At 47.3% G+C, this 13,033-nt stretch overlaps 1 protein-coding gene across 2 annotated transcripts in view; it reads left to right on the forward strand.

Annotated features, from left to right (window-relative positions):
- The window catches only part of LOC122928898 (guanylate-binding protein 1-like), a 61,628-nt gene that overhangs the window by 32,066 nt on the left and 16,529 nt on the right, over window positions 1–13,033 (forward strand). For both annotated transcript variants that reach the window (XM_044282205.1, XM_044282206.1), the window contains exons 6-7: window positions 12,390–12,632; window positions 12,713–12,996. In XM_044282205.1, coding sequence (XP_044138140.1) covers window positions 12,390–12,632; window positions 12,713–12,996 — 527 coding nt within the window. The remainder of the gene's footprint in view (window positions 1–12,389; window positions 12,633–12,712; window positions 12,997–13,033) is intronic.

A 13,033-nucleotide genomic window follows, 5' to 3' on the forward strand; every position in this document is an offset into this window, starting at 1 on the left:
GGTCACGAATTGTGATATTGTTCAGCTCCCTGAAATCCAGACAAGGTCTTAAAGAACCATCTTTTTTCTTAACAAAGAAAAAACCAGCGGCAACAGGTGACTTAGAGGGTCGTATGTGTCCTTTTCTCAGACTCTCAGAGATATAAGCACGCATAGCGATCCTCTCAGGTTGGGAAAGATTGTATAAACGAGATTTAGGCAGCTTGGCGTCTGGGATGAGATTAATAGGGCAATCGTATTCCCTGTGCGGGGGCAAATCCTGAACTCCACTCTCAGAGAAGACATCCGAAAATTCAGAGAGAAAAGATGGTACAGTCTTAGTAGCAACCTCAGAAACAGATGTCGTGAGGCAATTCTCTCTGCAAAAGTCACTCCAACCATTTATTTGCCTCGCTTGCCAATCAATGGTGGGGTTATGCTTAGTGAGCCAGGGCAGCCCCAACACCAGAGAGGTGGGTAAACCGCTAAGGACGAAACATGACACATCCTCAACATGAGCATCACTCACAATTAAACGGATATTGTGAACTATGCCCTTTAATGATTTTTGAGAAAGTGGAGCAGAATCGATAGCAAAAACAGGAATATCCTTTCCCAAAGTGCGCACCTGGAAACCATGAGTTATCGCAAATTGATTATCAATGAGATTAACCGCTGCTCCACTATCCACAAAAATCTCACAAAAAATGTTCTTGCTCTCTAGCGCCACCCTAGCCGGCAGGACAAAACGGGAACTACAAGCAAATGGAAAACCTTCAATTTCCGCCTCAACCCTGCCAATAGTAACAGACGGAACATTTTTAAAAGATTTTTTCCTGTTTGTTTCTTTATTACTCCGAGAAAACTGCCTGAATCTCCTAGAGGGACAAACATTTGCCAAATGATTTATACCTCCACAACAAAAACAAACCCTCCCATGCGAGCTGAATCTTCTATTGTCAGAAGCAATCAACCCCAGCTGCATGGGCTCCTGCTCAGAAGGGGCTGACGGCGACTGACACCCCTGCGCACAGAGCGGGACCGCTGCACTGTCCTGGGACTGCGTATGACAGGAAGGAGACATCTCTCCTCTCTCTCTAAGACGCCTGTCAATACGAACGGCCTGAGACATAGCAGAGTCCAAAGAAATAGGCCTCTCATGAAAGGCAAATGCATTTTTCAATCCCTCTGAAAGACCATGGCAAAATTGACTTCGGAGCGCAGCATCATTCCAACCAGTATCAACTGCCCATCTCCGAAATTCTGAGCAGTATATTTCTGCGGATTGTTTACCCTGGCATAATAGATGTAGTTTAGACTCAGCCAGAGCAATACGATCCGGATCATCATATATCTGACCCAGGGCTAAAAAGAATTCATCCACTGAACGGAGAGGCCGTGCCCCCTCCGGCAGCGAAAAGGCCCAGGACTGAGCGTTACCTCTGAGCAGCGATATAATGATCCCCACCCTCCGTTCCTCATCACCAGAGGAGTGGGGAAGAAGGCGAAAATGGAGTTTGCAAGCCTCTCTAAAACGCACAAAATTCTCACTACCCCCGGAGAACGTATCCGGGAGCGAGATCTTAGGCTCAGAACAAACTCCATGAACGCAAGCTGAACCGGTCACTTGAAGCTGAGAAAAAATCTTACGGAGATCAGCTACCTCCAATGAAAGACCCTGGAAGCGTTCAGCCAAAAGTGAAACCGGATCCATGCTTGAGACGGTTATGGCGGCTTATAATGTCACGGACGGTGTACAGGAAACAAGGCAAAGCAACATGTATAAACGACTCGCTGGATCCAAAAACTAAGGAACCAAGGGAGACCCCTGCAGAAGACCTGGCACTTTCCCTGGCTGCTCAGCCTATGCAAAGATCCGAATGGTGGAGGTTTGCATATCCACGAACCTTGACTATAAAGCCCTGAGCACCCTACAATAGTGAGGGGACACGACCACCGGCTCCCTACACAAGATACGGAGGGAGTCAGGGTCACCTGGGATCCAGCAAACAGATAATAACAGATAAAGGTACAACACTTAGCTTTGAAGCAAACAGGAGGACAGAGTCAGCGTGCACACACACTCCAGGAAGAAGTATAAGCCGCCCAGAAAAGCCTTCTGGGGAAGAATTTAAAGGGAAGCAATTAGTCCAACACATGACAGCTGAGAGAGGCTGACGAGAGGAGGAGCTGAATACCACAACACAGAAACTCAAGGAGGAGGTTCTGAAAGGCCTCTGTCAGAGCTTCTCAGCTGTCTGGTTGTGACAGTAGCCCAGTCAGAGGCTCCTGATCTTTGTCCTCCTGAGAGGTTGTTTGTGCCTCTCGCTTTAAGACACAAGATTTTTAAGGAACACCACGATACTGTCCTTGCTGGGCACCCGGGGGCAAGAGCCACAGTGGATCTCATCGCTCTGAGATTCTGGTGGCCTGCGCTTCGTAAGTCGGTTGAGGGTTTTGTGGCTGCTTGCAAGACTTGAGCTCGTGCCAAAGTCCCTCATTCACGGCCATCAGGTCCTCTCCTTCCCTTACTCATTCCTTCTCGTCCTTGGACACATCTGTCCATGGACTTTATAACGGACCTGCCTCGTTCCTCGGGGAAGACTGTGATTCTGGTGGTGGTGGACCGTTTTAGAAAAAATTGTGCATTTCATCCCTTTTCCTGGTTTGCCCAATGCTAAGACGCTGGCGCAGGCATTTATTGATCACATTGTCAAATTGCATGGTATTCCTTCAGACATAGTCTCTGATAGGGGCACGCAGTTTGTTTCCAGATTCTGGAAGGCTTTCTGTTCTCGCTTGGGGGTTCGGTTGTCATTCTCTTCTGCTTTCCACCCTCAGTCGAATGGCCAGACAGAGCGCGTCAATCAGAATCTGGAGACATATCTGCGCTGTTTTGTGGCGAAGAATCAGGAGGATTAGTGTTCTTTTTTGTCCCTTGCTGAGTTTGCTTTAATTAACCGTCGTCAGGAGTCCTCTGATAAGTCACCATTTTTTGGTGCATATGGGTTTCATTTCTGGTTTACCTGATGAGGACAGATTCTCCTCATCTTTGTCATTGATTTGGCAAAAGATTCAGGATAATCTAAAGAGCATGAGTGAGAGATATAAGCGTGTGGCAGATAAGAGACGTGTGCCTGGTCCGGACCTGAATGTTGGTGATCTGGTGTGGTTGTCTACCAAGAATATCAAATTGAAGGTTCCCTCCTGGAAGTTGGGTCCTAAGTTTATTGGGCCTTACAAAATCCTGTCGGCCATCAATCCTGTTGCCTACCGTCTTGATCTTCCTCAGACTTGGAAGATCCATAATGTTTTTCATAAGTCCTTATTAAAACCTTATGTTCAACCCATTGTACCCTCGCCTTTGCCTCCTCCGATTATGGTTGATGGTAATCTTGAATTTCAGGTCTCTAGGATTGTGGATTCTCGTGTTGTCCGCGGTTCTCTCCATTACCTCGTTCATTGGGAGGGTTATGGTCCTGAGGAGGGTTGTGGGTCCCAGTGACGGACATTAAGGCCACTCGTCTCATCAGGGCTTTCCATAGGTCCCATCCTGAGAAGGTGGGCTCTGAGTGTCCGGAGTCCACTCGTAGAGGGAGGGGTACTGTCACAACCAGACATCTGAGAAGCTCTGACAGATGCCTTTCAGAACCTCCTCCTTGAGCTTTCTTTGTGTTGGTTTTCAGTTCCTCATATCGTTAGCCTCTCTCAGCTGTATTGTAGTTGGACTGATTGCATCCCTTTAAATTCCTCCCCATAATGCATTAGTGTGCGGCTTATACAACTTCCTGGAGTGTGTGTGCATGCTGATCCTATTTCCCAGTCTTCTACAAGATAAGTGTTACATTCATTTGTGATTTTATGTTTGCTGGATCCCAGGTGACCCTGACTCCCTCCGTGTCTAGTGTAGGGAGCCAGTGGTCGTGTCCCCTCACTATTATAGGGTGTTCAGGTGTTATACAGTTGAGGTACGAGGATATGCGATCATCTACCATTGGGATCTTCGCATAGGCTGAGCAGTCAGGGAGAGTGCCAGGTCTTATGCAGGGGTCTCCCTTTTGTTCCTTAGTTTTGGATCCAGTGAGTCATATTTTCATTTTGTATTGTCTTGTTTCCTGTACACCTTCCGTGACAATAAATGTATAGTTATTCCCAGTCTTCTCCCTATTTTCCTTGCTAACCCCGCCCCCCAACTAATTCCCCACTGTTCCCTTCTATAACTCACTCTCTATCTACACTATCTACCCCCTTATTAGTATGACCCCCCCCCCCCAAGATCCTAGTTTAAAAGCTCCTCCAGCCGTCTAACCATTTTTTCCGATCCGCAATATGCCGAAGCCGAGCACCCGGCAGACAACACACAGTAATCCGTGTTGTCTAAAATGCGTATAACGCATTAGTCATAGGAAAGGCAGCCTAACATGAAGTCAGCTATGTGTGCCAGGGTACCAACAGACAAGACTTCGCTGTCGTCATCAGAAGGTGAGCTGACCCTGTAAAAGATTTTAGGTGAGGGGCCTGCAGGTGACCTGACCCTGTAAAACATTATATGCGAGGGCCTGCAGTTGAGCTGACCCTGTAAAACATTATATGCGAGGGCCTGCAGTTGAGCTGACCCTGTAAAACATTATATGCGAGGGCCTACAGGTGTGCTGACCCTGCTAAACATTATATGCGAGGGCCTGCAGGTGAGCTGACCCTGTAAAACATTATTTGTGAGGGCCTGCAGTTGAGATGACCCTGTAAAACATTATATGTGAGGGCCTGCAGTTGAGCTGACCCTGTAAAACATTATATGCGAGGGCCTGCAGGTGAGCTGACTCTCTAAAACATTATATGCAAGGGCCTGCAGGTTAGCTGACCCTCTGAAAGATTGTAGGTGAGGGCCTGCTGGTGAGCTGACCTTGTAAAACATTATACGCGAGGGCCTGCAGTTGAGCTGACTCTGTAAAACATTATATGAGAGGGCCTGCAGTTGAGCGAACCCAGTAAAAAATATACATGCGAGGGCATAATATGTGACGAATAAGCATGTTGATATGATGGAAGAGGAGGAGAAGGATGAGAAAAGGAAGATTTAATCATATACCTTTTTTGTGGTAAAAGGGGTGTATGGGAATACAGTGTGTTCAACACATTTAAAGTGCCTTTATGTTCAGCCGCTTTCCTCTGGTGGAGTCGAGAAGTCAGGGGCAATCCAGGCCTTCTTCATTTTTATAAGAGTCAACCTGTCAGCATTTTCAGTTGACAGGCGGATACGCTTATCTGTTATAATGCCACCAGCAGCACTAAATACCCGCTCAGACAAAACGCTGGGGGCAGGGCAGGCCAGCACCTCCAAGGCGTAGAGCGCCAGTTCGTGCCACATGTCCAGCTTGGACACCCAGTAGTTGTAAGGCACTTAAGGATCACTGAGGACGCAGACACGGTCTGCTACGTACTCTATCACCATCTTCCAAAACTTTTCCCTCCTTGTGACACTAGGCCACGCATCAGGGTGAGGTTGCTGGCGAGGTGTCATAAAACTGTCCCAGGCCTTGGAGAGTGTTGCCCTGCCTCTGTAGGAACTGCTGTGTGTTCCCCTTGTCTCCCCTCCTCGGTTGGCCAAGGAAGTACAGACTCTGCTGCCAGCGTTGTCAGATGGAAATTTTTGGAGCAATTTTTCAACAGGGACCTTCTGGTATTGCACCATTTTGCTCGTCCTCTCCACCGCAAGGAATGAGAGATGAGAAGTTCTCTTTGTAGCGGGGGTCGAGAAGGGTGAACACCCAGTAATCCATGTAGTCTAAAATGCATATAACGCGCGGATCGCGGGAAAGGCAGCCTAACATGAAGTCAGCCATTTGTGCCAGAGTCCCAACAGACAAGACTTCGCTGTCCTCATCAGGAGGATCACTCTCAATCTCCTCATCCTCTTCCTCCTCTTCTGCACACCCACGCTGAACAGAATGAATTAATCTTCCATGGGTACTATCCTCTGTAACCGTCTCCTGCTCCTCCTCCTCATCGTCCAATTCACGCTGAGAAGACGAACTGAGCGTGGTCTGGCTATCACCCTGTGTAATGTCTTCCCCCATTTCCACATGCAAAGAGTCGTCCTTAATTGTGAGCAGTGAGCGTTTAATTAGATACAGAAGTGGGATGGTTACGCTGATAATAGTATTAACGCCGCTCACCATCTGTGTTGATTCCTCAAAGTTTCTTAAAACCTCACAGAGGTCAGACATCCATGCCCACTCCTTGCTTGTGAAGAGCGGAAGCTGATTGGAAAGGCAACGACCATGTTGCAACTGGTATTCCACTACTGCCCTCTACTGCTCACAAAGCCTGGCCAGCATGTGGAACGTGGAGTTCCAGCGTGTGCTCACATCGCACAACAGCTGGTGAGCTGGCAATTTCCAGCACGTCTGCAGCGTTCACAGACGAAGCTGTCGATGACTTATGACTCATTCTGGTCTCTTATCCTCTGCAATAGCTCTGCGGCGGTGTGCTGTTTCTCCCCTAATCAGATCAGCTTCAGCACGGCCTGTTGACGCTTCCCCACTGCAGTGCTACACTGATTCCAGCTACCAGCTGATAGCTGACTGGTGCTGCACGCGGATAATTCCGAGGTGGAAGTGGTGGAGGAGAAGTGGGGGTTGGAGCCACTAACATAGGTGCTGGCGGAAACACTGATGGAATTAGGGCCTGCAATCCTCTGCGTCGGTAGCACCTGTGCCATCCCAGGGTACGACTCGCTCCCTGCCTCCACAATGTTCACCCAGTGTGCAATCATAGAAATGTAGCATGCCTGGCCACAAGCACTTGTCCATGTGTCCATGGTTAAGTGGACCTTCCCAGTAACTGCGTTGGTCATGGCACGTGTGACGTTTCGGGACACATGTTGGTGTAAGTCAGGCACTGCACACCTCGAAAAATGGTGGACGGCTGGGGACAGAGTACCACGGGATGGCCGCCGACATCAGGCTGCGGAAGGCCTCAGTGTCCACAAGTCTAAATGGCAACATTTCCAGGGCCAGTTATTTTAAAGGGTGCGTATTTAGTGCTATGGCCTGTGGGTGGGTTCTGGGTATTTGTGCTTGCGTTTAAATGCCTGGGGTAAGGACATTTGGATGCTGCGCTGGGACACAGAAGTGGATGTGGTTGCTGATGGTGCTTGCGAAGGTCCAGGTGCAGGGCAGGAGGCATCCTCACCTGCGCCTTCGACAGGAGATTGGCCAGCATATACCATAGGGGAAGAGGAGGCAGTGGTGTGACTCGAAGACACAGATTGTGGACCCAGGCGTTCGTCCCACTTATCATGGTGCTTGGATGCCATGTGGCGGATCATGCTGGTGGTGGTGAGGTTGCTAGTGTTCACACCCTGGCTCATTTTGGTGTGGCACAGGTTGCAAACTACTATTCTTTTGTCGTCCTCACTTTCCTCAAAAAAGCTCCATACTGCGGAACACCTACCCCTTGGCAAGGGAGATTTACGCAAGGGGGTGCGCCGTGGAACAGTTGTGGACCTGTTTGGTGTGGCCCACCTTCTCCCTTTTGCCACCCGACTGCCTCTTTCAGCCTGTTGCGGTGCTGCGGATCCCTCCCCCTCTGTACTGCTGTCCTCGCTTGGCTTTCCACTTTCCCAGGTTGGGTCAGTGACCTCATCGTCCACCACCTCCTCTTTCACTTCCTCACTCTGATCATCCTCTTTATTTGTTAACCTAACCACAACCTCAGTGATTGACAACTGTGTCTCATGCTCTTCATCAACCTCTTGAGACAGTAATTGCGGTAGACTCGTTGGCAACTATGTCTCATCATCATCCACCTCATTAAACACTAATTGCCATTCCCCACCGTCATGTTCTTGTGACTGTGGATGCTCAAGAGGTTGGGAATCAGGGCAAAAGATCTCATGTCCCTCTTCAAGCGTTCTTGGCGAGAGGGCCAAATCAAGTAATGGCAATGAAAAGAGCTCCTCGGAATTTCCAAATATGGGATCACTTGATTGGCCGGAGGAAGGAGGATCAGGGAGAGGATTCTGTTGACCAGACTCTTGGCTATGGAGACTGGACTTGGTGGAAGACAGGGTGGTGCTTAACCAACTGGAAGCATTATCTGCTGCAATCCAACCAACCACCTGGTCACACTGGTCTGACTTCGAGAGCGTTGTCCTGCACCGCCCTGCAAACTGGGAGATGAAGCTAGGTATCGTGGATGATTGTTTTTCTTGAGCTCTGGCAGCAGGTACAGTTTCAACGCGCCCAGGGCCACTGCCTCTCCATGCATGACGGCCACTTCCCCGTCCCTTACTGCTCGCCTTGCGCATATTAAATGTCATATGCACGCTTGACACACAAGATGTGGCACGGATGTCACAGTTAACAGGAAGCACAGTATATTGAAAAAGTATGTAAAAGTATGGATAAAGGAACATAGATTTCACTTATATTTTTCCTATCTCTGGGCCCGGAAACACAGAAGGTATTGGACAGATGTCTGTAGTCACTGCAGATACCCTCTATATAAAAAGTATTGAAAATGATTGAAAAAATATATTAATTTTCAGTTATCTTTCTCCAATTTCTGTCCCTGACACACAGAAGGTATTGGACAGATGTCTGTAGTCACTGCATAGAGATAAAAGACAATGCAACAGCACTCTGCAAACCAGATAAAAGTACAATAATGCTATAGTCACAAAAAACATTCAAGTGTTAATGCTACGCTTATTTATAAAGTGAGATGCTTGGCAAATGAAGGCACACAGAAGGTATTGGATAGATGTCTCTAGTCACTGCAGACACCCTCTATATAAAAAGTATTGAAAATGCTGGAAAAAAAAAATTGTACTGTAGCTATAAAATACTGCCAGCCTGCCACCCCACACTTGAAACGTTTTTCTACTGAATTGATTGCGATCAGACTCCCTACACTCTCTGTCCCTTCCTATCCTCAGCTCTCCCTGACTACAAATGAGCCGAACATACGTAATCGGGTGCTATATAGCACACCATAACGTGTTCCGCCCAGCCAATCACTGGAATGCCAGTAGCCAACATGACTACTGGCATTACAGTGATGGCAGTACTTACCTGCACGTTTTATTGGCTGCATAGTAGCCATGAAATGTGCGGGGAGGAGACTCGATCATGGCGCTCGAGCGCATGCGGTACTTGGCCGAGCACAGCAGTTCGGCCGAGCATGCTCGCTTAACACTAGTGGTGATACCTCGACAATGTCTGGGGGACCCAGAGTAGAGTTGGGGCCACCTCAAGTCTGATCACTATCATCATATTGCTTACATAATTGCTGGTGTAAGGACTGTCTGAATACAAAGTACAGTCTGTGTCAGACACTGAATCAGCAGGGAGTTCCTATAAGATAGTTACATAGTCAACACGGTTGAAAAAAGACATAAGTCCATCAAGTTCAACCAAAGGGATAGGTGGGGATGCAAATCCCAGAAGGAAATGAAACTAAGATTTCTACACGTTTTCAAAGGCATTAATGTTGTTTACTTTCAAGAATTGTTTATAAAACTGTCCACTGTTCCTGCTGCGATTACGTCCTGAGGAGTCTATTCCACAGATTCACGGTTCTTACAGTAAAGAAGCTTTGACGCTTCTGGATATTGAACTTTTTCCTCTCCAATCGGAGGAAGTGCCCCCTTGTTTTTTTAGGGCATTTTACATGGAACAGTTTTTCACTATATTTTTTGTACGGCTCAATTATATATTTGTATAGGTTAATCATGTCCCCCCTTAGACGTCTCTTCTCAAGACTAAATAAATGCCCCTTATCAGTTTAGTCGCTCTTCTCTGTACTCTCACCAGCTCCAGGGCATCCTTTCTATGGACTAGTGCCCAGAACTGAACTACATATTCCAGATGAGGCCGCACCAGTGCTTTGTAAAGTGGTAATATTACATCCCTGCCCCGCGAGTCCATGCCTCGTTTAATGCATGACAATATCCTGGTGGCCTTAGAAGAAGCTGATTGACATCATATGCCTTTTTTCGAACTACCATCCACAAGGACACCCAAATGCTTCTCTATAAGTGACTCTCCCAGTGTTACATCACCTAGGACATATGATGCACAGAGATTATTACTACCAAGATGCAGAACTTTACATGTATCCACATTGAACCTCATTTGCCAAATTGATGCCCAATCACTCAGAGTGTCCAAGTCAGCTTGTAGTTTATGGATATCTTCCATAGACTGTACAGTACTACACAGCTTAGTGTCATCTGCAAAAATAGAAATGGTGTTATTTATCCCGTCCTCGATATCATTAATAAATAAATGAAATAGAGGACCCAGCACTGAACCTTGGGGTCACCACTTATAACCCGGGACCAGTCTGAATAGGAATCATTGACCACAACTCTCTGACACGGTCCTTCAGCCAGTTTTTAATCCAATTACAAACTACACTTTCCAAGCCTATAGACCTTACTTAACCTATTAAACGTCTATGAGGGACAGTATCAAAATCCTATGCAAAATCCGGAAACACTGCATCCACAGCCGCCCCTCTGTCCAGGCGTCTACTCACTTCACTACATCCACAGCCGCCCCTCTGTCCAGGCTACTACTCACCTCACTACATCCACAGCCGCCCCTCTGTCCAGGCGTCTACTCACTTCACTACATCCACAGCCGCCCCTCTGTCCAGGCTTCTACTCACCTCACTACATCCACAGCCGCCCCTCTGTCCAGGCGTCTACTCACCTCACTACATCCACAGCCGCCCCTCTGTCCAGGCTTCTACTCACCTCACTACATCCACAGCCGCCCCTCTGTCCAGGCTTCTACTGAACTCATTACATCCACAGCTGCCCCTCTGTCCAGGCTTCTATTTACCTCACTACATCCACAGCCGCCCCTCTGTCCAGGCTTCTACTCACCTCACTACATCCACAGCCACCCCTCTGTCCAGGCTTCTATTGAACTCATTACATCCACAGCTGCCCCTCTGTCCAGGCTTCTATTTACCTCACTACATCCACAGCCGCCCCTCTGTCCAGGCTACTACTCACCTCACTACATCCACAGCCGCCCCTCTGTCCAGGCTACTACTCACCTCATTACATCCACAGCCGCCCCTCTGTCCAGGCTTCTACTCGCTCCATTACATCCACAGCCGCCCCTCTGTCCAGGCTACTACTCACCTCATTACATCCACAGCCACCCCTCTGTCCAGGCTTCTACTCGCTCCATTACATCCACAGCCGCCCCTCTGTCCAGGCTTCTACTTACCTCACTACAACCACAGCCGCCACTCTGTCTATGCTTCTTCTCACCTCACTACATCCAAGCCGCCGCTCTGTCCAGGTTTCTGCTTACCTCACTATATCCACAGCCACCCCTCTGTCCAGGCTTCTACTTACCTCACTACATCCACAGCCGCCCCTCTGTCCAGACTTCTACTGAACTTATTACATCCACAGACGCCCCTCTGTACATGCTTCTACTTACCTCACTACAACCACAGCCGCCCCTCTGTCCATGCTTCTGCTTACCTCACTACATCCACAGCCGCCCCTCTGTCCAGGCTACTATTTAGAGGACCTAGATCCTTTTTCGAATATGTGCACCACATTTGCCTTGCGCCAATCACTTGGCTCTGTACCAGTACCTAGAGAATCTTTAAAAATTATAAACAGGGGCACAGCAATGACTGAACTGAGCTCTTTAAGCACTCTTGGGTGTAATCCATCTGGACCCAGAGCCTTGTTCACATTTATCTTATTTAACTTATCTTGGACCATACCGACAGTTAGCCAATTGAGTATATTACAGGATGTACTAACAGCTTCAGCACCTAAGTTATCAGCTCCTTTCTCTTTTGTATATACAGCGCTAAAAAAAAACATTTAGTAACTCTGCCTTTTCCTTATCTGCAGTGACTACCCCCCCAAACCTTTACAATTATTTAGGGGACCTACCTGCTCAGACCTTGGTTTTTTAGCATTTATATATTTAAATAATTTTTGGGGATTTGTTTTGCTCTCTTTTGCCACCTGCTGTTCATTTTGTATTTTTGCTAATTTTATCTCCCTTTTACAGATATTATTTAGCCTTTTGTAAACTTCAAACGCTCCAGGTGTCCCCTCAGATTTGTATTTTTTAAATGCCCTTTGTTTGTCTTTTATTGCCCTTTTTAAAAATTTTAAACATTTTAAAAATGTAGATAATACTCTTCTTCTGTGATGTAGCCTTGTTCCAAGAGGAGAGCAATGTCCTCTAAATATGATTTCTCAAGGACAAGCAGAATCTGTGAGGCCTACAGTAGGTAGGAGTCAATATAGTGATGAGGATCCCATGGCCATTGACTTGTTTCACCAAATTCTTCCAAGGAACCTGATGATGAAGTGTCTGCAACCCTGATAAATATCCATCTGTATAATCTATTTCCAGGAATAGGACACAAAGTGCATAATTACAACCTACCCCGGGAGTGTATCCTCCATTACTTCCATTCACACAAATGTTTTGTGTTTGATCGTCCGGCATCTAAGCTGGATCTCCAGAACATGGATAAAGTGCAGGACTCTCAGCTGGACCCTGCCTTTATACAACAGACAAAGATGTTCCGTGAGTACATTTATGAGAAGAGTCCAGTTAAAGCCCTATCAGGCGGGTACACGATAACCGGGAGAGGTAGGTCCTTGCTTTATGGTGTGAATTTCTGTCCATCATCTTCTGCAGATGGTCTTATTCTCACACTTCTATATCATTAGGTCTTGGGGACGTCGCAGTCTCCTATGTAGAGGCGATCCGCAGCGGTTCCATTCCTTCTATGGAGAATGCAGTTATTGCTTTGGCGAAGATTGAGAATTCTCGAGCCGTAGAAGACGCTTTATCTAAGTATGACGAGATGATGGCTCCCCATGTCAGCAGATTTCCAACTGAGACACAAGAGGAGTTTCTGAACCTGGGCAAGGAATGTCACTCAGAAGCGGTGAAAGTCTTTATGAAACTCTCCTTCAATGATACAGATCAGGAATACCAGGCCAGGCTTATGGTAAGTGAGGTGGAAGAAAAATATCCTTATTGCAAGA

Source organism: Bufo gargarizans, chromosome 2 (genome assembly GCF_014858855.1).
Source record: "Bufo gargarizans isolate SCDJY-AF-19 chromosome 2, ASM1485885v1, whole genome shotgun sequence".
In the NCBI taxonomy this organism is placed as follows: domain Eukaryota; kingdom Metazoa; phylum Chordata; class Amphibia; order Anura; family Bufonidae; genus Bufo; species Bufo gargarizans.